Below are 27,519 nucleotides of genomic sequence, written 5' to 3' on the forward strand. Positions count from 1 at the left end.
TCTTAAGCATATAGCAATCACATAGTTATTGAAAATTATTATAATTTTCGTGTTTATAATTAATAAAATAAGCATAATAATGCGAGGGATATAGTTTCATTCTTAGTACTTGTGTCCCCAGCACCTAGCATAGAGTATGGGCTGCAGCAAGAGCTCCCAATTTATCTTTATTTATTTATAAAATATCGTAGGCATTTATAAATGATTGATTCACCACTTCTGGGGAGAAGTAATGTCCAATAAGAATGATAGGTTAGGAAGGAAGGGTTTTGCTTGCAAGAGAAGTGTCATTACAGTGCATCGAATCCGTCCGCGGAGAAGTCTAGTTTTCGTGGAGCACAGAATGATGGAGTACTTGAAGGGCAGTAATATTTCATGAAGGTGGAGATTCTACAGTCCAGGCGAACTTGCTTTTAAAAAATGATGACTATATTTCAGTCTAATTGGTTTCCTTTGCAATCTTTGTATGTTTTATCTTATGCATTTAAAAACATTCCGAGAAGGGGTCCATATGTTTCACCAGACTGCCAAAGGCCTCCACGACACAAAAAACGATTGAGCTCCTCGTCTAAGTCCAACCCCCTCATTTTACAAACTAGGAAACTGAGGTTCAGAGAGGCGAGCTTGGCCTTTCCTTTTATTCACGGCTGAAAACAAGAGAGATCAGTCCCCAAGAGATGATTCCCGGGTCCTTCCAGCAAGCTCCGGAGCAGGAGCAACAGCAGCACGAGAGAGCTTTCTCTATAAAAAGTGGTCCCTAACTTTGCCAGGAAACAGCTGCGCAAACCTCTCTCCGCCCCGGAAGTGCGTCTAGTCAGAGTCTGCGCTACTTTGGCGCGCTTTTGAAAGAGCCTCTTCCTTTCTTGGCCGCCGCTGCTCGCGCTGGTGCAAACACCTTCTCCTTTGGAGCCCGCCTAGCATCGTCCCCGCATCAGGGATGCGCACCCGCGAGGAGGTGGACGCGACGCTGCAGATCGCGAAGCTGAACCCCTCGGAGCTGCTCCCCACCGTGCACTGCCTGAGCTTCAGCCCCGGGGCCAGCGGGGCCACAGCTGGGGACTTCTGCCTGGTGGAGCTGGAGCCCTCGCTCTGCCAGCAGCTGGAGGCGGGGCACAGGTAGGACACGCCCACTCTCTGGGTGGCGACCTGGGACCATTGGCCCCCCCTCCACCTCTACCCCGGCCGGATGGTATTTCACTGGACTCAAGTCTTGGCCTTAAACCCTTGTCTACTCCTGGCCAAAATAATGCTATAGCACTTAAAAATATTTATTTTCACATGTATTTATTATCTTTCTTTCCCACTACCCGCTCTCCCACTGAACAAAAAAGAAAAAAGCACTCACCGTTCTGCCAATCAAAGTCTTACATTGGAAATGTATGTAAATTTCTGCGTTTTAAAGTCATCACCTTTCAGCCTGGAGATGAATGGGTAGGAGAAAAGGGAAACGAACGAGCATTCTTCGCGCGCCTGCTCTGTGCCAGGCACTGCGATAAGCGCTTTACAAGCATGTTCGCTCATCTGGTCCTCACAACAAACCTGTGGCAAGTTTCCTTATCAGTCTTTTGGCCTTGTTGTTAATCATTGCATTGGTCAGAGCCCTCAAGTCTTTCAAAGTTGTTTTTTTCCACAATGTTCTTTTGCGTATAATTTGTTCTCCTAGTTCAGCAGGCATTGTTCTGCATCAGTTCAGAGTTCTGAAAACTGTCAGTTTTATCATTTCTCGTGGCACAATGATGTTCCATTACATTCACATACCGCAGTTTGTTTAGCTGTTTCCCAGTAGGAGGCACCTCCTTAGTTTCCAGTTTTTGTTGCTACAAAAGTCTGTAGCACTTTGAGCATTTCCCGATTCTATGTTATCATTTTGGCCTTATGAAGACCTTGTGTGGCAGTGAAGGCCACACTCCCCCCCCCCCCCCTTTTTAAATTTAGGCCTGGAGAGATGGGATTTGACTTAGATTAAGTGCCTAAGTGGGGATTCAAATACACTTACTGATAACCCCAAGCTCCTTATTTTCCAGGTGATCAAAAGAGGCCACCAACCCCCTCATTTTAAATCCCTGGTGCTTTCTCTAGTGTTCTACCCTAGAGAGCCACTAATGCTCCTTTCTGTTTACTCAGTTCCATTGTCATTTTTCTTCCTGTATTTCACCTTGCTGTTTTTTCCACTGTGTGCATGGCTTTTTGTTGGTTTCTATATTTTCCACCTTTAACTTGTATTACTAGCCCATCAAAAGTGTATAATAACTGATCTAGGTAATCATTATAGTACAAAGTGTCAGAAGACCTATGTTCCCATTCCCAATTGTCACTTTGGGCAACCTCTCTTCTTCTGTGGAATTGGGATAATGTCAGGGGCAAGTGAGATAATGTATATATATATATATATATATATAAAGTGATTTGTAACTGAAAAATGTTATATGCAGTAAGCTATTATTATGATGAATAAATTTTATAATCAATCAACATGCATTTATTAAGTGCCTGCTAAGAATCAGACATGATAAATAAGCTTTTATGATAATCAATCAACATGTATTGATTAAGTGCCTACTGTGAGCCAGGCTAAGGGGATAAAAAACCAAAAATGTCCCTGCCCTCAAGGAGCTTACATTCTAATGGAATTCCTAAGGAGTTTACATCCTAATATTAGTCTTAATAATAATATTATTATAAAGGCATTGTGGAATAATGAATACAGTGATTGTCTCGAAGACCTCGGTTCAAATCCAGTCTCTGACTCATAATAGCTGCTACTATGACAACTATGAGTCTCAGGCAACTCCATAATACCGTACTAGGTTATAGTTGAGACCTCAACGGAATGATACCAAGAGGCTCTCAACCCTCCTCCATTCCCCAAATTAAAAAACAAAAACAAAAACAACTTCTGATTTTTTTTTTTTAGATTTTCACAATAACTCATCCTTGTGAAAATAAATGTCCCTTGTCATTAACCTCCATCTGGGCATCTATATAGGCACCATTGTATTCCAGAGCTAATAGTGTTTCTTCCATTTTAAACTACCTCCTAGGATCTGGATTAAATAAATATTTGAATTGGATCAATTAGTCTTTGGCCACACTGTAAAATAAATTATTGCATTTGGGAAATCCAACTTATAATAGAAGTTCTGTATTTGACAAGTCGTTAGACTTTTTTTTTTTTACTTGAGTGTTATGTGGGTACAACACAACAGAAAGCTGGAAAGTGGATGCAGGGGAGGCACTGGAGGTACTTGGCAAAGCTGAAACCAGCAGGGCTGCAGATGGTGGGTGGAGTATCCCGTTTCTGTCCTCTATAAAGGAAGGCTTTGCCAGGAGATTAGTGCTCCACTGTGCAGCCCTCTAATGGAGGGGAGAGAAGGATGTGAATGATGTGTCTTGAGTATCCAAGGCCGTTAGCACTATGGTAATGAGATTAAAGGCCAGCAAGATGACACAGTGGATAGACTATGGGCCTGGAGTCAGGAAGGCTCATCATCCTGGGTTCAAATCTGGCCTCAGATACTAGTTGTGTGACCTTGGGCAAGTCACTTAACCCTGTTTGCCTCAGTTTCCTCATCAGTTAAATGAGCTAGAGAAGGAAATGGCAAACCACTCCGGTATCTTTGCTGAGAAAACCCCAAATGGGGTTATGAAGAATCAGACACCACTGAAAAAGGGCTGAACAAATGAGATTAAAAGTGATCAGTTTATCAGCATCTTGTTCTGTGGAGTTGAAACCAAGCAGCGCTGCAAATGTAGAATGAATGAATGAATGAATGAACATGTGCATGCTTATATTTATACATAAATGGAAATTTCTTTCATAGACATTTTTGCTGTCTCATGTATGTTTTTTTCTTTTTTTCTAGTCTTGTGATCCGTGGTGACAAAGATGAACAGGCAGTGATTTGCAGCAAAGAGAAAACCTATGACCTGAAAATAGCAGATACTTCAAATATGTTGCTTTTTATACCGGGCTGCAAAACTCCAGATCAAATAAGAACTGAGGAAATGCCTTCTAACATAATTCACACTGAGGTATGACTGTTTTCTACCCTTTTTGATTTCTAGAATAGTCAGAAATGATCAGTGGGCTAATCTAACAATTTTTAATTTGTTTAGCTTCATATATTATACTTGTAATAGTAGCTGACATTTGTAAAGTACTTGTAATCAATCAATTAACAAGCATTTATTAAGCACCTACTAAGTGAAGGTACAGTGCCAGGCACTGAGTAGACAATGTAACAAATTACACAATCCCTTCTTAAAGAAAGTACTTTATACCCATTTCCTTTGAGCTTCATAGTAACCCTATGAGATAGGTAATAAAGGTATTACTGTTCCCATTTTACTGATGAGGAAATTGAAGCTCAGAGAATTTCAGTGACTTGCCTATAGTCATGCAACTAGGAAGTGCCAGAAGTGGAATCTAAGCCCAGATCTCTTCTAATTGCAAACACAGGGTTCTTTCTTTCATACTACACTTTATACTCATGTGATATTGGGGGCAACATGAGGGTGAAAAAAAGCCACTGGATTAGAGTCAGAGGAACAGAGATGGAATTCTGTTTCTCCTGTTTATTACCTGTGTGATCTTGGACAAATCAAGTAACCTCTTCAGGTGTCAGTCTTCTTATTTGTAAAATGAGGTGATTGAATTTGATGTTGTCTACCTACCCTCTTTGCTGACCTCCAATATCAAGTTTCTGGCCACCTTTCAGATATCTCAAACTAGATATCCAGTAGACATAGTAAACTCAATATGGCCAAAACAGAACTCATTATCTTTCCCCCTAAACCCTCCCTACTTCCTACCTTCCCAATTACTATAGAGGGCAGCACTATCCTCCCAGTCTTTCAGGCTCTAGAAATCATTCTGGATTCCTTACTATATCTTCCTCCTTCCCCTCTCTTCCCAACGCCCCCAAATATCCAAGATGTTGCCAAGGTCTCTTTGTGATATCTCTCAAATATGCCCCCTTCTCTCCTCTGACACTTCCATTTCCCTAGTGCACGTGGTCACCCCTTTACACTTGACCTACTTCAATAGGCTGCTGGTGGGGTCTGCCTGCCTCAAGTCTCTTCCCACTCCAATTCATCCTCCATTCAGCCACTAAAGTGATTTTCCTAAAGCTCAGGTCCAGCCATGTCACTTTCCTATTCAGTAAATTCCAGTGGCTCCCTGTCACCTCTAGGAGCAAATACAAAATACTCTGTTTGGCACTGAAAGCCCTTTATAACCTAGCCCCCTCCTACCTTTCCAGTCTTCTTACATTCTTTCATCCATGACCACTGGCCTTCTGGCTGTTCCATGAACAAGACATTCCATCTTTTAACTCCAGGCATTTTCTCTGGCTGTCCCCCTTGCCTGGAAGGCTCCCCCTCCGTAACTCTGCCTGCTGACTTCTCTGGCTTCCTTTAAGTCCAACTAAAATCCCACCTTTTATGGGAAGCCTTTCCCAAACCTTAATTCTAATGTCTTCCCTCTGTTAATTATTTCCTATTTATCCTCTATATAGCTTGCTTTATATATATTTGTTTACATGCTGTCTCCCTCATTAGATTGTAAGTTCCATAAGGGCAGGGACTATCTTTTGCCTCTTTTTGTATCTCCAGTGCTTAGCACAGTGCCTGGAACATAGTAGTAATAATAATAATGACAATAACCAACATTTATATAGTGCTTACTATGTACCAGGCACTGTGCTAAGCACTTTACAGTTATTATCTCATTTGAGCCTCACAATTATCCTGGGAGGTAGGTGCTATTATTATCCTCTTTTTATAGATGAGGAAATTGAGACAGAGGTTAAGTGACTTGCCCAGGGTCACACAGCTTGGAAGTGTCTGAGACTGGATCTGAACTAAGGTCTTTCCAACTCCAAGTCTGGTACTCTATCCACTAAACCACCAAACTGTCTTGTAAGCGCTTAATACATGTTTATTGATTGATGTACCAACCTTTCCAACTGTAAATCCTATGAGGTTATGAAGATTCTTAGTTTCTTTGAAATTTCCTTGTTTGAAAGGATATCTACTTTTTTTTTTTTTTGGCAATTGGGGTTAAGTGACTTGCCCAGGGTCACACAGCTAGTAAGTGTCAAGTGTTTGGTCTGAGGCCGGATTTGAAGTCAGGTCCTCTTGACTCCAGGGGTGGTGCTCTATCCACTGCTCCACCTAGCTGCCCCCAAGGATATCTACTTTTTAAAGAAGTTCAAATTAGGGGAAGAAAGACAAAGTGACTTTTTTTCTCTAAAGCAGAAGGTTGGCTTTTAAGTGACTCGTTCAGAAAAATAGACTTGATTTTAGTTCATTTCTCTATGGAAATGTTTTGAAGGGAGACTCCTTCACACCGTAGCCACTGCATTTTGGAAAAGCTTTTAAGGGTGGAGAAATATAAAAATTATGCCTTTTTAAAGAAGTCATTGCTTCCTTGCTTTAAACTCAAGTTAGCTGGTTAAATTTTATAGCCAAGTGTGGCTAGTCCTTAATTACTTTGGAGCAAAAGACCCAATGTCACCATTAAGCAGATGTCTCCAGCCTGTCTACATTGGCCACACAGAACATTCTACTGGGGAGATCCAGCATTACACAGATAAATAAACTCAAGATAATTTGGGTTGAGTGAGATTCCCTAGAGACTGGCAGGAGTCATTAGTTATTCCAGACTGAAACAGGCCAGCAAATTGGGAACTGACTCCTTTAAACATATTAATGGACTGGAAGGAAGAGAAGACAATGGGGAGGTTTCAGTGATTCATATGAAATTACTGGAATAGAGGTACTTCCAACTCTTATTTTAATTATCTTAAGGATAGGTCTTTTTCAGATCATTCATGCTGCTTCTCTGGGAGCCAGTGTAATATGGTGGAAACATAACTTGCTTGGGATTTGTTTCTTTTTGTAAAATGTATATAGTGATTGCCACCAATTTGGCTTAAAGAACCTTAGTGAGAATGATACTCCTTGGTCCTCCTTAACTCATACGACTATAGATGTAGAACTGGAAGGGACCAACATCTCACCTTGTCTTGGGGCAGCAAAGTGGCCCAGAGGACAGAGAGCTGGACCTGGAGCCAAGAAGACTTGAGTTCAAATCTAGCCTCTGACACTTACCAGCTGTGTGACCCTAAGTCACTTAACTTCTGTCTGTCTCAGTCAGTGCCTACCTTCCAGGGTTGTGGTGAGGATGAAATGAGATAATATTGGTGAAGCACTTAACATAGTACCTGGTACACAGCAGGCACTTAATAAATGCTTGTTCCCTTCCCTCCCTCCCTCCCTGTCTTGTAAGTTTTCTCTCTGATCTTTAGTTTTCTTAATAGCTAATAGCTAGCATTTCTCTAGTTAAGGTTTCCAATGTGGTTTACATATGTTAAATCACTCGATCATCTTTTGTAGTCTTTCTCCGGTTATTCATGTCTTCCCAAATTTTCCTCCCCCAAATTCAGCTTCTGGTCTTCTTCTTTATAATTCCTGTGTCCTTTAAATCTCCCTTACAATTCCAGCTCCTTCTACAGCTCAAGTCTTTCATCTGCCCTGTCTTCCAAAGGCATCAAACTCTGTCCTTTGGCCAGTGGGAAGCAGCCACCAGAGAAAGGTGGAAGAACCTAGAGGTGTTTTTTGGCCACTAGGAAGATGAAGAGAGAAACCCAAAGGGGAAAGCTACCATTTCTCACTGGAATCCTCTTTTCTCACCTCCCTTGTTCTTCAGTTTTTCCTCATGGTTTCTTGGATCCCCACACTTCTGATCACCCTCCTTCAGATAGACTCTAGTTCGTCAGCCTCCTTTTTAAAAATAGTATTTTATTATTTTTTCAATTATATATAAAGACAATTTTTAACATTCATTTTTTATAAAATATTGAGTTCTAAATTTTCTCCCTCCCTTTCATCCCCCCTTTCTAAGATGGTAAGCAATTTGATATAGGTTATATATAGATTACATATATAGGTTATATATGTGCAATCATGTAAAACATATTTCTATATTAGTCTTGTGTGAAAGAAGAAATAAAAGGAAAAAAACACCAAAAATAAAGTGAAAATAGTATGCTTCAATCTGCATTCAGACTCCATCAGTTCTTTCTCTGGATGTGCGTAGAATTTTCCATCATGAGTCCTTTGGAATTGTGTTGGATCAATGCATTGCTGAGAAGAGCTAAGTCAGTTATAGTTGATCATTGCACAATGTTGCTGGTACTATGTACAATGTTCTCCTGGTTCTGTTCACTTCATTTTGCATCAGTTCATGTAAGTCTTGCCAGGTTTTTCCCCAGCCTCCTTCTTAAGGTATAGCACTCAAACATTGGATTTCAACTGTCTTTAGCTTCTATAAAAAGTCTGTTAGAGTCTTTGCTGATAGTATCTATAATTCAATTCCTAATAAGAAAAGGTTGTAGCCTAGATATCCTTCTTTTATGCAAAAATCATATTTTTGAAGTAATTTATCTGATTTAAATTTTTTAAAAGCAGTTTTACTGTTGCCTTTTGTTTTTCTATCAGTCATTTCCTCTTAGAGCTGCCCTCCTTTCCTTTCTTTTAACAACTACAACAATAAAATATGATTTTGTAAGACTATAGGATCATAGATAGATCTGGAAAGGACTAGAAGCCATTTAATCCAACCTCATTTTACAGATGAGGAAACTGAGGCTCAGAGACGATAAAGGACCCATCCAAGGTCAAGCATAATTGAAGACTCTCCATGGTAACTGATACCCTGTCATACAGCAGTTAGAAGGAAATTAATAAATATACCTTTCCATCCCAAATATTAGGGATAGTTTAGGTGTATTCCTTCTTGAATCTGCTGTGTTTCTTTATTCATAGGTATTTTCTTTCTGTTTGGATTTTATTTGATGACTGTCATATAGCAGAGTGTATAAATGTTTATAATACTTTTTAAATTGTAGATCTTTGGTTTTGCTAACAATTATTGGGAATTAAGAAGATGTAGGCCAAAATTAAAGAAACTGAAGAAACTTTTGTTGGAAAATCCATATGAAGGGCCTGATGCTCAAAAAGAAAAGGATTCAAATCATTCAAAAGTAAGACTTCTGAACTTAATTTGTTCAGTTGATGTGTTTTCATAATTAGAGAATTGGAGATTCTTAGTAGTGACATTTTATAGATGAAAAGACATTTATTTTTGCATATTAATAAATGATAGTTTAATAGAAGCAAGATTAGAGGGTTTTTTAAAGTATCTCTTGGGGAAAGGCATTATGTAAATGAACAATCTTATGAATGTATCAAAATTGATTTAAGAAAATGTAGGACAAAATTTAAATTAGAATGAAATGGTTTTGTGAGGAACACATTTTAAAAATGCAATCCAAAATTGAAAACTCTGTCATACTAGAATTATTTTTTTGTTGGCAGACATTTACTTATTATCAACAAGCAGTCTTTACTTATTATCAACAAAACAAAGTAAGACAGTGTCATTGGTCCAATTAAGTAATCTAATTTTGGCATCCATGCCGAAGGTTGCAAAAGGAATTCTGGAAAGCAGCATTAGATTGTATGTCTGAGGCTCACTTACCCATTTTTGCTTTTCAGTATACAATGGCAGACTTGCTTGATCAAATTCAGGCAAGTGAGGAGGAAATCCTGGCCCATTTACAAGTTCTACATGCCTGTGAAATTGGAGGTAGTATTATTTATTATTTTTATCATCAGTAGTATTAGGAAATAGGGAACTGAAGAGGCATTACAAGAGGTAGAGTCCTGGGACTTCTTCATCTTAGTTAAATGTCATTTTTGTGTTTCAAGGTAACAGTATCAATAGTGGTAGTGGGGGTGTCTTTGTGTTTTGGTTGTACTATTTATTCTCATGCAAACAAAGAGTCTTGAGAGCAGGGATTGTTTCTTTTATCTTCATCTACTCACGGTGCTTGACAATTAGTAAGTGCTTAAAAAGTACCTGTTGATTGACTGATACACAGAATATTTAGTGGATGAAGCTTAGCCTCTACTCTGTGACCATGACTACTTACAGGGTTTATCATTGTTTAATTGAATAGATAAATGATTTAGTAGAGATCCAGAGTTCCCAGATTAATTCCACCCTCCCTCCCCTAACTGTGAAGAACTTTCTGTGGTCCAAAGGCCAACCTAGTTAAGTTGGAGAGATTTGGAATCAGCTTGATAGCAACAAGATGACAATTTTGTCCATAGCTCACCTCAGAGACTAATTACTAAGGCAGAACAGAGCTTCAGCTATCAGTACAGGGATAAAATCACAGACACCTCCCATATTGGTCTACTTTCTGTTCCATTTGCATTGGCTACCCCAGCATGCCTAGAATGCCCCCTCTCCTCTTGGAATCCCAGGTTCAAGTCTCACCTGCATGAAGCCTTTCCTAGTCTTTCCAACTTTTGAGATACCCTCTCCCATCCTGTTCTGGTCATTTTTGTATATATTGAGTATATACTCATGTACAGATGTTGGCTTCCCCATTAGAATGTAAGGGCAAGGACTGTTTGGTTTTTTGTTTTTTTTTTTTCTTTATATTCCCAGAACTTTAGCACAGTCCCTCACACTATAGTAAGCACCTTATAGATTTGTTTGATTGATTGAGTAAAGTATTTTTTACCATTGATTAACAGGTACCAAGAGACTGGTTAATGTGTGACAGTCTTATTCTTTGTCATTATGTGGTCACTTGCTTTGAGAAATGGATTTTTTCTCCCTGAAAAATATTTGATACATTTTGGGTATTTTGATTCATTGAGAGACAAGTCTGCCTTTAATAGCATACACTTAAGCAGGGCTTTGCCTGTTTACAAAACACTTTCCTCACAACACTGAGGTAGGTAGTAGAGGTATTGTTATCCTCATTTTACTGATAGGGAAACTGAGGCTCAGAGAGATTAAATACCTTGTTCATGGTAACAAGATTAATAAATATCAATGCTGAGTCTCAAACCCATGCCACCTTAGTATTTTCTATGTAAAAAATGGCTAGGGCCAGTGTTTGTGTATTTGTTTGAAAGAAAAAGCAGCTCTGGGTAGTGGATAGAGTATTGGAGTTGAATTAGGACAACTTGAATTCAAATACTGCCTTAGACAGTTAGTAGCTTTTCAAATCTAGATAAGTCACTTAACCACTCATAGCCTGTTTCCCCATCTGTAAAATGGGCATAATCCTAGGATTGTTGTGAGAGTCAAACAGATAACATACAAAGCTCTTTGAAAACCTTAAATCATTATATAAATAGTATTATTATTATTATTGAAAAATTTGTAAATAGAAATAGAAGGAACCCTACAGATCATCTAATCCAACCCCCTTGTTTATAGTGGGAAACAGACCCAGGGAAGCTCTTAAAATTCTCCTGTGAAAAGAATATAAACTTCTTGAGAGTGGAAACAATGTCACTTAAAAATTTGTATCTGCAGTAATTAGCATATATGTGAAGTGCTTAATAAATATTTTCCCAACTCAATAGACTTGCTCAAGGTTACTCAGCCTAGTATGTAGCAGAGCCAAGATTAATCCAGCTGGTCCGATTTCCAAATGCAGTGGTCTTTCTACTGTTCCTCTTCCACATTTGTTTTCATGGTTTGTACTTATTTTTCCTCTTCTTTTTTAGGTCTGATTTTTTTCCCTACCTAGCGTTTAGTACTTGTGAAGTACAACTTGAGCTGTACTTGAATAGGTTTCTGCCTGCCTTCTTTGCCTGTCAGCCATGCTACCACTGCTGTTAATCTATACCCATGGATTATGAGGTCAGGACTTGTCTTAGATAATTAGACTTTCCAATCTGCTTTGGGGTTCCTGAAAGACCTTAAAATCTCACAAAGATTAGTTCCAAGGGGCCCGATTAAAACTACTGATGCAACATCAAACTTACTTAGAAACAGCTTCTTAACCCTTAACCTTTTCTAATGCTAGCTCCTTAAAAACATTAGTTTGTCTAAACTCATTTAGTGAGATGGGCACTAGGGGCTATACAGTGCCAACAGGCTGAAAACTGGTATTCCTTCTAGGATTCTGTCCAGTTTCTAAAAATGATGTGAAAATATACTCACGAAGTATTCTTTTAAATTTGGGGCCTGAAAGAATGTAAGGACTTTAGAGAAGGTGGGATTAATAGTATTTTACTTTTCCTACACTCTGTTTTGTTTTTGCTTTTTTTAGGCAATTGGGGTTAAGTGATTTGCCCAGGGTCACACAATTAGTATGTGTCAAGTGTTTGGTCTGAGGCCGGATTTGAACTCAGGTCCTCCTGACTTCAGGGCTGGTGCTCTATCAACTGTGCCACCTAGCTACCCCTCTACACTCTGTTTCTGAATATCACAAATTTGTTCTGAGGCAGCTAGGTGCCAGTGGATAGAGTGCTGGGCTTGGAGTCAGGAAGACTGAGTTCAAGTTTGGCCTCAGACTGATGATGATGATGATGATATAACAACAGTAACATTTATATAACACCATGTGCCAGGCACTGTAGTAAATACTTTATAATATTAATTGGATCCTTATAACAACCCTGAGAGGTTGATGTTATTATTTTCCTCATTTTATAGTTGAAAGAACCGAGGTAAACAGTTGACTTGCCCAGGGTCACACAGCTAGTAAGGAGTCAAATTTGAACTCAAGTCTTCCTGATTCCAGGCCCAGCTCCCCGTGTACTATGGCGCCACCTAGCAGCCGGTGTGACCTTGGGCAAATCACTTAATCTCCATTTGTCTTAGTTTGCTCATCTGTAAAATGGGGATAATAGTAGCACCTACCTCCCTGGGTTTTCATGAGCATCAAGTGAGACAGTATTTATAAAATGTTCTGCACAGTTCCTGGCACACAGCAGGAGGTACAAAAATGCTAGCTGTTATTTTTTTTCTTAGAAATGATAGGGTAGGTAATTTGTGTTTTTCTAACAGCTTCTTACAATAATCTCTGGAAGAGGTGCCATGTTGTGGGGAGAATGCTAGGCCTGGAATCAAGAAGACCTAGATTCAAATGTCTCCATAGATACTTACTAGCTGTGTGACTCTGGGCTAAGCCCTTGACCTTTCTAGGCATTAGTTTCTTTATTTGTATATTAAGAGAATTGAACTTTGGCTTCTAAAGTTTCTTCTATCTCTAAAAAATATGACTTTAAGAAATTACATTTGTATTATGTTTTTAACTTTTAAAAAATTCTTTCATATCTGTGGTCTATTTCTCTCATTGTGGCATAATGAGATTACTACTGGGCTTGGAGTTAGAGAACTTTCATTTGAATCCTGACATTATTTGTGTGACCTTGGGAAAGTCACCGTTCTGGACCTCAATTTATTGATGTGTAAAATAAGAGGGCTAAATTTTGTTAGGGAGGGGTTTGACACCCCCACCTCAATCACTTAGTCATCAGAGTAAACTGGGTAGGAAGAAGTCCTTAATCAAGTTGAAAAGATCCAAGTGCTTTGATCATTGGATGAAGACAGATGCTGCCACACAGGAAATATGTGATTCCTGTGATTGGCTTAGAACGCCAGATGTACCTCCAGTCCTGCATATAAAACAGCAAGCCACTTTGGAATTCTCGATTCTAGGCACATGCCAGTCTCATGGTGCAGATCCAGCCACACCTGGAGGAGAGTGGAAAGCTCTCCCTGTGGTAATCATATATGTTCTGGAGATCCATCAGAGCCAACAGAGATTCCCTGGGTGACTAGAGGCTGTAGCATTCACCACCAGAGTGGTAATGGCTAGCAACAAAGAAAGCACTTGCGGATGGATGTGGAAAGGCAGACACTCAAGGACACTGATAGCTTTATTAACTCTAGAGTGGCACCAATCCTCAGAGCCCAGCAGGGAGCTATACCTAGGTGAAACTTGATAAGGACAAGGAAGAAAAGGACTCAAAATAATCAAGGGTTGTGAGTTTACCCTTTGATCACACATATTCTCTATGTGTGCTTCACTTCCATCATGTAAGTTTAAGCCCACTGTTTCTATGGTCTCTATATATACTTATAGGAGAATATGCCTTAGGTTTTTGTAGGTTTTTTGGATAGGGGGATGGAGAAGGGGATATTTTATACAAATTATTCTTTTTTTAAAATAGTATTTTTTTTCTCCAATTACATGTCAAGACAATTCTTAGCATTTTTTACAAGATTTTGAATTCCAAATTTTTCTCCTTCCCTCCCCTTCCCTTTTCTGAAAATGGTAGGCAGTTTGATATAGATTATGCATGTGCTATCATGCCAAACATATTTTCATTAGTCACAGTTGTGAAAGAAAGAGATAGGAAAAAAAAACACGAAAAAGAATAAAGTAAATGAAAAAAGTATGCTTTGATCTGCATATCAATTCTTTATCTGGATGTAGACAGCATTTTTCTTCGTGAGTCCTTTGTACTTGTCTTGGATCATTATGTTGCTGAGAAGAGCTGAGTCATTCATAATTGATCATCACACAGTGTTGCTGATACTGTGTTCATTTTCCTTCGAAAGGAAATTCAGCTTCATTGAATTCCTTATGTTTCCTTTTCCCTTTTTCCCTTTTTAAGTCTCTCTTGGGTCTTGATATTGGAGATCAAGTTTTTTGTTCATTTCTGGTTTTTTCTTTATGAAAGCTTGAAATCCTTCTGTTTCTTTGAATGACCATTTTTCCGTCCAAGTATTGTGCTTAATTTTTCTGCGTAGGTGATTCTTGGTTGTATCTAGCTCCTTTGCCTTTTGGAATATCATGTTCCATGACCTCCGATTTTTATGTTGCAGCTGCTAAGTTCTGTGTAATCCTGATTGTGACTCCCCGATGTTTCTTTCTGGCCACTTGCAGTACTTTTTCCTTGACCTAATAGTTCTGTAATTTGGCTTTAATGTTCCTTAGAGTTTGTATTTTGGGATCTCTTTCCTGAAGTGATCAGTGGATTCTTTCAATGCCTATTTTGCCCTCTGGTTCCAGGATAGCAGGACAGTTATCCTTGATAATTTCTTTTTTTTCCTCTTTTTTTAAAAAAAGTAATTTATTTTAAATTTAAATACTAAAACTTAAGTATACCATAAGAAAAATATAAACTTAAATGCAAAATAAGAAAAGAAAAAAAATTGCCATGTGCACAGCAGAAGGTAAGAGAGGATTCAAAATATACAACAATAAATTTCCATTTCAAGAAAGCCTATATAATAAATACTACATGTTATGTTCAGAGCTGTTCATCTTTTCTTTGCTTCCTTATAAGTTTTTTTGGTCTCTGCTGTGGAATTTCTACTTTGTTATTTTTTTCCCCCTTCTTCTTCCTTCTCCAAGGCTATAATGAAGTGTGGATGGAACTATCTATCTACACACACACACACACACACACACACACACACACATACATATATGCAACAAAGATATAAATACATAGGTATACACATACATATACTTAGATATCTATAATCGTACTCATATATAGACATACATTCATATGCGTCTATGTAACCCATACTATACTTATTTGTCCTCTGTTTTACTTGATAATTTCTTTAAAGACGCTTTCCAGGTTCTCCTTTTGATTATAGCTTTCATTTCAGGTAGTCCAGTGATTCTGACGTTGTCTTTCCTGGATCTGTTTTCCAGGTCAGTTGTTTTTCCAATGAGGTATTTTACATTTTCTTCTATTTTCTCATTCTTTTGAATTTATTTGATTGATTCTTGATGTCTCATAGAGTCATTAGCTTCCACTTGCCCAATTCTAACTTTTAAGGAATTGTTTTCCTTAATTTGCTTTTGTACTTCCTTCTCCATTTGGCCAATTCTACTTTTTAAGGAGTTGTTTTCTTCAGTGGATTTTTGTATCTCCTTTTCATTTGGCCAGTTCTACTTTTTAAGCAGCTGGTTGTTTTGTTTTGTTTTTTCCCCAAGCTCTTGACTCTTTTTTTCATAATTCTATTGCATTGCTCTCATTTCTTTTCCCAGTTTTTCTTCTCTCTCTCATATATGATTTTTAAGCTCCTTTTTTGAGTTCTTCCATGAGTTCTTTCTTGGGCTTGAGACCACTTCCCATTTTTGTTTGGGGTTTTGCCCATATTTTGACATTGTTGTTCTGAGTTTGGCTTGATTTTCCCTGTCACCATAATAATTTTCTATGGTCAGATTCTTTTTTTTCTTGGTTTTTTTTTTTTGCTCATCTTTTTTGGCCTTTTTCCTTTCTTTTAAATTTGAACCCTGCTTCCAGGGTGGAAGGGGCACTATCTCAGGTGTCTTGAGCCAGGGGCTGCCTTTTACCTGATGTTTCACTGATGTTGCCCTGAGGCCCATGGGGGACCCTCATGTCTGGTGCTTCTCTGAGGGGCTGGGGTGGAGGTGTGTGACTGGTGCTGCTGGAGGGCATAGTGGTCTGGTAGCTTACCTGGTGCTGAGCTAGGGTCTAGTGCTGGTGTCTGGCATGTGCTGAGGCTGGTGTGGTGTTTCTGTGTTTCCTTATGGCTACACTGAAGCACATGGGGGACTGGCCACTGGCGGCTGCCTGTTTGCCCAGGGCTATGCTGAAGCAAGTGGTAGTTCTAGGACCTGACATCTGCTGTTCCCCTGGCTATGCTGAGGTATGTGAGGCAGGGGTGGGGGTGGCCCTGGTTTTGGCATTTGCCTGCTTTACTGCACTGGGGCTCAGGATCTCCCACTGGTTTGCTGAGGTGGGGCTTGCTGCTGGCTTGCTGGGATGATTCCTGCCCTGGACTGTGTTTCCCTTTTACCTGAGTGACACAGACCTCTCTTGTCGATCTTCTAAGTTTCTTGGGCTCAAAGATTGTTTCACCCCATCTTTTTGCTGGTTCTGCTGTTCTAGGATTTATTTTATGGTTGTTTGGTGGTGACTATGGGAGAGTTAGTCAGGAAATCTGGGTTCTAATCTTAGTTGGGCTAGTAAGGAACTAGTTGTGTGACCTTAGGTAAGTTCCACTCTCTGTTGGAAGTCACTCATGTATCAAATAGGAAAAATGACTTACCTAACACAGTTGTCAGTATCTGATGGATAATATTTCACCGATGTGGATATTTCCTCCAGCAAAGTAGATTTCAAACTCTCTACTAAGCCACTCTTTAACTGACTCGTGGGCTAGAGGTGACTCTACTGTCCCAATATAGTGATAGAACTGCTTTATTTTTATGTTTTTGGAACTGCTTTACTGACAGATCCAGAAACAGCCTACATTATCTCTTGTCCCAAGAACATCCAACTAACTGTAGAGGACCTTATCACCAGTAGGGTGGCTATCAGGTGATGAATTTTTTGATGTATGGAGTACAGGTCTTAAAATGACTAGATGGAATAGTCTTTTTGATGTAAAATGCATTTCTGATATTAATAGGTTACTGGAGGAGTCTTGAATTTGATTATGAGATGAAACTTCTAAATCACATAACCCAGCTTGTGGATTCTGAATCTTGGCCTTTTAATAGAGTTCCTTTAACTACTTGTCTTCACGAACTTGGACCATTGGAACCAGAGTGAGTATTTTAAATGCTTGTTGTCCACAAGATTTCTTTCCAAATGGAAACATAAAATAAAAGCTATTTTTATTTTTTTAACCAGGTAGGTATTGGCAACCAGTTAAGCTACAGAATAGTTCAAATTTTGGTAAATTGAATTTTATGTATAATTAAAAGGAATTTTGAATTTTGCAGTTTCTTAAGAAACCAGGAATTTTGCTATAATATGTACGAACTATTTCCTTTATAGTAGCTAGAATAGTATAAAGAAGGGTTATATAATATTTCTTATGGTAGCCTTGAAAATTTGCATGTGCTCAAAAATTATTTTTCAGAATTTGAAATTATTTATTCTTACAAAACCCAAATTCATATCTTAGTTTCTGGCTGGGGGTGATAAGGATTCTCAAAATAATGCATAAATAGATTGTGATGGTACCTTTTCAAATTGCATTTCTAATTTTTTTTCAGGCAAATGATAGAACACTGTCTTGAATGTTATGGAAAGAAATATATGGATGAAGGTAAGATTTGGTAAGAAAGATTACCTTAATTGTACCTTCAGGTAAAGAAAATAACCTTGATATTTGATAAGCTTTTGCAAATTATGTACAATATCACTGCAGGGAAGGAATGTTGAGATAAGGAGTTAAATTTGATTTGAGAAAGAACTTTGAATATAAAGAAAACATAACAAGTTTGAATAAGGTCTAAAGTGAGCTGTTTTTCTTCCTTAGGCGAAGTTTATTTTGAATTAAATACTGATAAAATATGCAGAGCAACAGCACAGATGCTATTACAGAATGCAGTGAGATTTAATCTCTCAGAATTTCAGGAAGTGTGGCAACAAAGTGTTCCTGAAGGAATGACAACTAGAATGGATCAGCTGAAGGTAATGTCACAAACTGATGACTTTTGTAATTTGATTTTGTAATTTTGCAATATGGTTTTCATAACTTTGTATATATTTAATTATTTGATTTGATTTTAAGAATTTTGAATTTAACAAATACCAACTGTCATGAACATTGCCACATGCAAAGTGGAACAGAAAAAAGAGTCTGTTACATGAAACTATGAATCCTTCTTATGTACAGCTTGCTTTTCCTTTTAATTATATAATAAATTAAACATGTAATTTTCAAAGCTGCCCTGCTTGTCTGTGTTTCCTTCTGGCTTTCCTTCTGTTCTCTTCTGTGCATTTAAAAAATGTTACACTGACCCTTTTTCCCTTCCTTCCTTCCCCCCTTTCTTTCTTTTCTCCTTCTCTCCCTCCCCCCCTTTTGTATTGATAGCACCTCTCTCATCTTTTTTCCTTTCCCCCAATGGAAAAAAAATAGAAAAACAAAACCTATGTAGCAAATATGCATAGTAAAGTAAAATAAATTCCCACATTAGCTATATTCAAAATATTTCTTTAAACCATAATTTCAAAGGACTCATAATAAAACATAGGTTCCACATCCAGATAGAGAGCTGATGGACTCAGAGTGAAGACTGAAACATATTTTCTTCTTTTTCTTTCTTTTTTTTGGACGTGACTAATGTGAAAATTTGTTTTGCTTGAACATACATATTTGCGATGGGTTTTGTTTTTCTTGCCTTCTCAGTGAATGGGGGAAGAGAAGTGGCAGGGGGAAGAAGGGGAGGAGGAAGAAGGGGAGAGAGAATTTGGACCTGAAAATAAAACTGAATTTCAAAAAAGAAAAAACGAAGTAAAATCTATATGTATGTGTGCACACACATCTTATTCTGCACTTGAGTTCATCAGCTCTTTCTGAGGAGGTGAGTACCATGTTATCATGAGTCCTCTGGAATTTCATATAATTAAAAGAGATTTTGATTCTTATAGTTTCTTAAGGAACCTGGAGTTTGGCTAGTCATTGCATTGATCATAGTTACTAAGACTTTCAAAACAGTTTTTCTTTATAATGTAATTTTATAAGGTGTTCTCCTGGTTTTGTTTTCATCCTGAATTAGTTTATACAAGTCTTCCTAGGTTTCTCTGAAACCATTCCTTTCATAATTTCTTATGGTGAAAGATTTTAATAATTTGAGAGGTTTTTGTCACTAAATGAAACACAATTATATGGCTGCAAAATTTTGCTTTCTATTTTTAAAATTGCATATAAGAGCCTTTATAAAAAAAAAAAACCAAAACTTATAGGTGATGTAGCCAAGTAATTCCCAACAAACAAATAGTTTGTAATAAGGAGGGGTTTTTGGTAAATTGTTGGTTTGGAACTTACTGGATTTTGCAGTAGAAAAAAATGTTATAAAATGGTGGTTGCAGGGAAAACAACATAGTATGTAATCTGTTGGTTGAATATTTGGGTATTCACATATCTGCTGTTTGTAACTTGGAACAGGAGGAAGGGAGAAAGGAACATGCAATACCAGGCTCTCTGCTAAGTGTTTTATGAATATTATTTCATGGTTTCATTGGAAGAGTGCTAATTTTGAAGTCAGAGGACCTGGGTAGGAATTGTTAGACACTGCCTTTGTGACCTTGGGCAAGTCACCTCTCTAGGCCCCATTTCCCTCATCTGTTAAATGAGAAGTTGAACTAGATTACCTTTAAAATCCCTTGTAGTTTTAAATCTGATTGATGAGTGACAGTGGTTGTAATTTTAACTTTTTTTTTGTCATGTTCCAATTCCTTGAGTTCTCTTGATTGTAGCATGAACTTGTAGAATCTCAGAATTGGAAGGGATCTCAGAGGCTATATCTAGTTCAAGTCATACCTGAACAAGGATCCCTTTTATAAAATACTAGTATAAAATACAAGTTGATCTAGTCTCTGCTTGAATACCTTTAGTAAGGGGAACTCACTACCTAAGACATCTTTCATTCTTAGGATCTGGGATAGCCCTAATTCTTAGCAAATCTTTTCCTGACATCTTGGCTAAGGTTGCCTAAACCTTATCTTTTATCCCTAGTTTTTTTTTTCATGTAACTGTCAACAAACAAAATTAGTCTAATGCTTCATCACTTGGAGATAGCTACTATATAGTCCCTTACGTCTTCTCGTCTTTGAGATAAACATCCTTTGTTCTTTTCTTTGAGCCTGATGAGGCAGGTCCATCCTGATCACCTTCCTCAAATGGGGCATCCAGAACGGACAGTGAACAGCTGGACTACCTCTAGTCATGGACATTGTGCCTCTCAACACAGCCAAATTGGGTTTGTGTTCTCCACTTGATGCCCTCCATTATTTCCAGATCCTGGATTTCCTTAGCATATGTATACCTCTTAAAAGACCATGCTGCTTGTCCCTCCAATCCTTCTTTTACCTATCCTATTCCTTTTGAATTAGGTGTATCTTTTCAGAGCCATAGTTTAATTATTACATTAAGTCTCAGTGATTCCAGGGACATGACATCAAATAAGCCACATGGAACTAGGGACTCTCTTTTTCTTTCACTTTCATAATAATACCTTTTATGTTTGTATATGATCAACTGAGGCCATGGTTTTTTTGTTGATGGAAGCTGTCTCATGAATTTCTGGGTGGTTCTGCTGATGTAAGACTGCCTAAGTATACTTCCTCCTTCTTCCTTTTCAGTTTAAAGCTTTTGATTAATTTGTCAGATTCCAGGCAAATACATTTTTAATAGTCCTTGTTAAGTGTGCTTCATTTGTGGCCAAGAGCCTGTTATTTCTATATTTTGACCCACAGTTCATAAACAAAAGGCATTAGTAGAATGAACACTGGATTTGTAGTAAGATGACCTGGATTCAAATCCCAGGTTTGCTACTAACTACCTGTATGGCCTTGGGCAAATTATTTACCAAGCCCTCTCTGGTCTTGGTTTTCTGAGCTAGATTCAGTGACATTTAGGGTTCCCCTTCTAGGTGTAAATTAATAAGAAATTAAAATCCTATTTTCAGATTTCATGTTATTAATTAAATCTGCCTTTTGCTTCCAGCTATCTTACATTCCATTGATAGCGTGAAGAAAATATCATCTGTGCCCCTAAGGTCTTCAGTTTCTTGCCCTAGAAATTATAATCCTTAGCATTCAGTGCTTTCTAGATTCCTTCTAACAGTGTCATTCCCATTTGAGTCATTGTAAGTGGGTGGTAATTGTCAGGTGTGACAGGTCTTGGGCTCTGTCATGTCCTAGATACACACTCTAGGAAGACAGCAGAATTCTCTCATGAGTAGTTGGTGTTATCACTACTCCTCATCAAGTAGTCATCAACCACTATTACTAGTTGTCTCACCTTCTCCCCACAGCATTTATGGATCCACTTCATCAGTTCTTGCCAGAGAAATAACTGCCCCTCTTCCCCAAGGAGAGCCTCATCTCTCTTGCTTAGCTCCCAACATTCAGTGATCTTTCTTCTTACTTATGTCTTCTGTGTCACATCTTCTACCTTCCAACCTCTTGACACTGATCAGGATTTCCTTCTGCCTCTTTGTATCCTTTTTCTTAGTTGCTTTTATACTGAAGCCTTTCTTCCAATTTATAAAAGGACACTTTGGTCTTATAACCTAAGGAGTAGAGAGGCTGTCCTCAGCATAATTGTTTGTCTTGCAGCCCCAGCCAAGTAGCTTAACTGTGCTGAGGGCTGAGGCTGGTCTTCCTCCTAAATGAGAAGGGCTCAAGGATGGCCTGTGCAGGCCACAGCCATTGCATTAGCCCCGATGATAACAATAATAGCAGTGTCTAGTTAGATGGCAGCTTTAAGGTTTAAGGCAAAGCCTCTACATCCCTTAATTCATCTGATCTTCATGACAGCCTTAATCAGGTAGCTGCTCTTCTTTCTACTCAAGATCCTTTGTTCCTCTCAATAGCTGCCCTATATAAGTGCTCTGGCTAACAAATGGTATGGCCCTTTAATTTTCATTTTCCTTATCATTAACATCTTTTCACCTCATCAGGGCTTTGACTGACATACCCAACTTGTCCTTCTCTGGGCTGACCCCTAGCCTTCCTTTAGCTTGTCCCAGCTCTTCATCCTGAAGCCATACCATCCCTTATATCTTTATTAAGAGGCCTCACTTCAGCCCTGGAATTCACACAGTGCAAGCAAGCTCTCTGCTCCTTTGGCCTTTCCCACTGATTGGATGGCTCCTCCCAGAACCTCCATTTGAGGAGGGGGCCAGGCCTCTCTCCTTCCTCTTAAGTCAGCTCTCTGGTCTTCTCTTACCAAGTTCTTCTTGTCAACAGGCAATCAGAACTTCACACAAAACTTACATGAAAATGAACATGCATGTGGTACCCAAAGAGTTCACAATCCATACATTAGTTTGCATAGTTACAGCAGCAGGACAAAGGAAGGAGGAGATACCAGAATCTCCACCTAAAGGGGCGTGGCATGGCATGGGAGGGGAAAGATGCAGTAAAGGTGGGAAACCGATAAAACCCCTCCAAAAGGGGAGGGGCAAGGTGATGGCAAAAGCAGGATTTTCCCTTGTGAACTGCTAGACCATGAGAATATTATGTTCTCCTTATCTACAAGGTGCTTCACAAGCCTAGTGCAGACTTCTGGTGCCTGTCTTGACTCCTAAGGACACATAGGGAGTTTGTGAGATGCAAACAACAAATTATGTCAACTGGTGAGGGGATAGAGTGGGGGCGCTTCATCCTGGACACATTCAGGGCCTCTTACATCCTCTGGGTCCAGTGTTTCTGGAAAATATGGCAACTAAAAAAGACAAGTTCAGGGAACCCCTTAACAGCCCTTAACAGCCCTTAGCACTCTTCATCCTTCCTTTTCAGCTTCCTTTTATGTGTTGTCTTTCCTCACTAGAATGTATACCCCGTGAGGGCAGAAACTGTCTTCTACTTTTATTTTTATTCCCAAAACACTGTAAGTACTACTTAATAAATGCTAGTTGACTGATCGAACCAATTTCTTCCTCTAGTCTTATCAGCTTCTTTAACCAGTTGCTACCTAAATTCTCCCAAATTTCCTCCCCATATTCAGATTATTCCTCCTTCTCCTTCAGCTGTAGTCTTCTAGCTTCTTCTCCTACCTGACCTTTTCCCATCAAATCTAGGAGTGGAATGAGTACATTTAGATAATCTTTTTTTCAAAAGCTACATTAACTTTCAAGCCATCAAGAGAGTATTCACTATACTCACTTATGTACAATACATCTATAACCCATTTATCCACAGGAAGTTATTAGGCTTTCGGTGATGTTGAGCCACCCTTGATTCAGTTCAGGGCTGTATTCTTCCATATACTCCTTCTTGAAAGGGGTTAGATTATTTTGCCACAATGGACTTCACTGAGATGAAAGTACCTGTGGTGTCCATTCAACTCATAGGATTTGGCTGACGCAATTGATGGGACTGGACACCATTTGCACTAGTTAAAGTTATCTGAGAAAAGAGTGTGTGTCAGCAGCTTTTTAGTCACTCTGGTTTTTTAGAGATGGTCAGTAGTGCTGGTGAGTAAGAAAAGAGCTCTTTAGAACTCTTTAGAAAAGTATTGGCTTTCCACCTTCTCCATCTCTACTCAGCTCCAAGGGTTGCCTTATCTTTGGCCAGACTGAGAAATAACTAGTCTGACTGTTGAACCCTAAATTCAACTGAAACATGTTATTGTCTCTTTAGAAGAAACGAGTAGGTTACTAGGGTAGTTTTGAGCAAGAGCTCAGAGATCAGGAAAATGACACCGAGTAGGAATTTCAAAGTTGGTATGACACCTCTTAAAATTTAGAGGGAAAATTTATAGAAAACAATGCCATATCCAGGAATAAGACTGAGTCTGCAAAGTTTTGGAATGGGTTATCAACAAACATATGGACGAGCACAAGTTATGTTATTTCCTAAGCTTGTTTATGAATACTGTTTCTTTTACTGGAAGTTCATATAGTAGTAGATTTGAAGTCTTCAAGAGTTACCCTGAGCATTGAGGAGTCAAGTGATTTGCTCAGGGTGACACAGCCAGTATGTGTCAGAGAATTTGAAGCTGGTGGTCCTGACTCTTAGGTGGACTGTGTGTCCCTTAAGCCAAGTTGTCTATTATATACACAACTGATATATATGCAAAACTAAGTGCAGTAATCAGAATTTCTAGAGAGAATAGGTAGTAAGAATAAGAGAAAGTGAACTTTTCCATATTATGACTTTTTAGGTAAAAAACTTGACATTTTTGTATTTGTCTCCATTGTTGTACAAATACGGTCTATCTCTGAGTTTCTTTGTAATCAGTAGGTAAAGAAGGAAATGGCCATACAAAATACATATACAGAGTATGTGTAGTTGAAGCTAATCCCTTTAGGAGAACTTTTTCTATATTCTTCTAGTTACCCAACAAGAGAGAAAGGCATATATTCATTTCTAGTGATAGTTTGTAGGAGGAAGATGAAGCAAAAGTTGCTATTTATTACTGGTACTGTTTTAAGGCTCCATGGAATTTCTGATAATTTAGTGGCAAATAACATCCTAAGTAATTAAGTTAAAATGAAATATAAAACCACTTCTTATGCTTAAGATTAAAGCAAATCTTTCATTTCTTCTCTCTTATTATCTGTAGGGTTTAGCACTCATGGATAAATATACTCGGCCAGAAACTATATTTTTGCTAAAGGTAGATGATTTACCTGAAGAAAATCAAGAAAGATTCAATAGCTTATTCACTCTAAGGGAAAAGTGGACAGAAGAAGATATTGCTCCATATATTCAGTAAGTAATTTATTAAAACCGTGTTTTGAGATTTACATTTTTTTTAAAGTGACCAGGTTTTGGGCAGCTTAATACAAATACAGTAGCTAATGGGTTGTCATGACCAATGGTTTCTTTAACGGAAGCATATTAGGTATACTCATACTGAATTATGTAATCCCTGCTTTCATACCTTTTAAAATTTATTTTTGTCATTTCCCGTACTTGGGATATGGCCTTCCTCCTGCCAGGATTCTTTTTCTCCACTTGTTGAAATCTCACTTGCCCTTCAGAGCTCAATTTAAATATCGATCACTTCATGAACTCTGTTCTGATTCTCTTAAAAGATAGAAGGGATTTATTTCTCTGAACTTTTTATAGTGTTTTATACCTTTTTTTAATACACTTATCTCATTCTACTTGAAATTAGTTATGTGCATGCCTTATCTCCTCTTCTGGATTATATACTATTTGGAGGCAGGTACTCTGTATTTTATCACCATTTGATTAAGGACATCTTTCAGTGTCTGGTACATAGTAGGCAAACATTAAATATTTGTTGGATATTGAATCACCATCTTACCTTGCCTGATATAAATTTGGGTGAAGTTTGTGATTAGTGGTACATTTCTCACTAGGTTATTGGACTATCCTCAACGTGGATTTGCTAGGGGAATAGTATATTCTCTAAGATCTGGAATCTGGAGGAAGAACTGTTTAGTTTGTCCTATCAACAGTTAATAATGAAAATTTTATAGTCAGCTACTTATAAAGTATCATGCTAACTTTTTTTTTCTTTCCTCAGAGATCTGTGTGGAGAGAAGCAAACAATTGGTGCATTGCTTACCAAGTATGCTCGTTCATCAATGCAGAATGGTGTGAAATTTTATAATTCTAGAAGACCTGTCTCTTAAAAGTCAGTTTAGCTGTTGGCTATAATTTTTGTATTTGATGTGTTGATATTTTGTTAATTTTTCTCTCTTGGAGATGTTGTTTAGGCATTCAGCTTCACCATCTAATTTTAGGGCCCTATACCCTATTTTCATTTCGACTATTGGGACACTTATATAACACTTGTATAACTTTACATGTTATTAGCAATACTGCATACTATTTTATATATGTAATAACAAAAACAGACATTTTCCATATTTAGCATCTGCAGTACCCTTCGTCCACTAGAAAAGTTCTATAATAAATGCTACATTTGGATCAGTAAGGTTTGAGGCTTTTTGTACTTTGAAATCTAAGACAAGATAGAGAGATAATGGAGTCCAACTCATTTATTTCCCAGATGAGGAAACTGAGGCTCACAGCAAATTGCTCAAGGTCACAAAGTTAATAATAGAGCCAGGAGTACAACCCAAGGTTCTTTGGTCTGCTTACTTTGCTATGCTTAAATCCATGTGTTTCCATGCTTCTCTGTATTTATTTTTCACATGGCAAGAAGTTTTTAAGAACTTATTACGTGAAAGGTACTCTGCTAAACCGAGGATACAGATACAAGAAAAGAAGATCACACTTGCCCTTAAGGAGCTTACATTCCAATAGAGGAAGACAACGTATAAAAGGAAGTTGAAAAGGGAGGTGGTAAAGGTACTGGTTCAAGGACGTGATGGCAAAGTCTATGTAGTGAAGGATGACTGGCTTGGGCCCTTTTTCAAAATGAAGGTTCTGAGAACAACTCACCAACAGTAGGGGGCCACAGTAGGAGCAAAGGAAGAAGGCAAAGTCTCCAGAGTATAGTAATATTCCCATTTCATTCATATTCTACAGTGTGTTTAGCTATTCCCTAGCCTGTGGGCATCTTTGTTCCCAGTTCTTTGGATCACAAAAAGTACTGTTATAAATATTTAGGTATATATGCAGCCTTTCTTTTTGACAATGACCTGCTTGGGGTATATGCTTAGGAGTGGAATCTATGAGGCAAAAGATATGGATGTTTTAGTCACTTTTATTTGCAAAATTCCAAACTGCTTTCTATTATGGCTGTACTGATTCACAGTCCCACCAACAATGCACCAGTGTTCTTGTCTTTCTATAACCCCAGTTTTTTATTCCCAATCTGAGTAGTTAACTTTCTCTCATCACACTCTCTCAGGCAGAGGTTAAGTAAGTTTGCTTGCCTTCAAGCTCTGGAACATCTACTGTGCATACTGGAGTTCATGGTGTTCTTTCTAACCCATTCTCTGTATTTTTCCATTGCACAGTTATTTTGAGAATGTATTTAACTCTAATTGGAAGCAGTATGATTCTTTGTATGCCAACTGATGTATCATCAGTGAGATGTATGTCAATCAGTTTTCTAGTAATTCTTTTGGATTGTGTGGATGTAGTCACATTTCAGAGGCAGGTGATGATGTATTCGATTGAATGGTAGGTTAGGGATCAGAAAACCAAGGTTTGAGTTTGATCTTGGGCTAGTCACTTCATTTCTCTTGGCCTCAATTTCCTCATCTTTAAAATGAAGAAGATGATTTAGAGAGG

The 27,519-nt window shown here is 38.3% G+C and overlaps 1 protein-coding gene across 2 annotated transcripts; it reads left to right on the forward strand.

Annotated features, from left to right (window-relative positions):
* DSCC1 (DNA replication and sister chromatid cohesion 1) lies at positions 1 to 27,519 on the forward strand. Of its 2 annotated transcripts, XM_027854029.1 has the most exons (9): positions 2 to 1,116; positions 3,864 to 4,032; positions 8,913 to 9,047; positions 9,562 to 9,652; positions 17,288 to 17,426; positions 17,880 to 17,932; positions 18,146 to 18,300; positions 24,905 to 25,053; positions 25,838 to 27,519. In XM_027854029.1, the coding sequence occupies exons 1-9, from the start codon at positions 938 to 940 to the stop codon at positions 25,944 to 25,946; spliced, it is 1,179 nt and encodes a 392-aa protein (XP_027709830.1). In that variant the 5' UTR covers positions 2 to 937; the 3' UTR covers positions 25,947 to 27,519. The 2 variants fall into 2 exon arrangements, with proteins under 2 accessions (XP_027709831.1, XP_027709830.1); XM_027854030.1 differs by lacking the exon at positions 8,913 to 9,047 and having other exon boundaries at positions 1 to 1,116.

The sequence above is a fragment of the Vombatus ursinus genome, unplaced genomic scaffold (genome assembly GCF_900497805.2).
Source record: "Vombatus ursinus unplaced genomic scaffold, bare-nosed wombat genome assembly UNPS02010284.1, whole genome shotgun sequence".
NCBI classification, from domain to species: Eukaryota; Metazoa; Chordata; class Mammalia; order Diprotodontia; family Vombatidae; genus Vombatus; species Vombatus ursinus.

What these genes read in the sequence shown, in the direction of transcription:
- DSCC1 (XM_027854029.1), top strand. Translation starts at nt 938, where the DNA reads ATGCGCACCCGCGAGGAGGTGGACGCGACGCTGCAGATCGCGAAGCTG. An exon ending in CTAACATAATTCACACTGAG is followed by an intron (nt 4,033 to 8,912) that starts GTATGACTGTTT and finishes TTTAAATTGTAG; the next exon opens with ATCTTTGGTTTTGCTAACAA. An exon ending in CTAGAATGGATCAGCTGAAG is followed by an intron (nt 18,301 to 24,904) that starts GTAATGTCACAA and finishes TATTATCTGTAG; the next exon opens with GGTTTAGCACTCATGGATAA.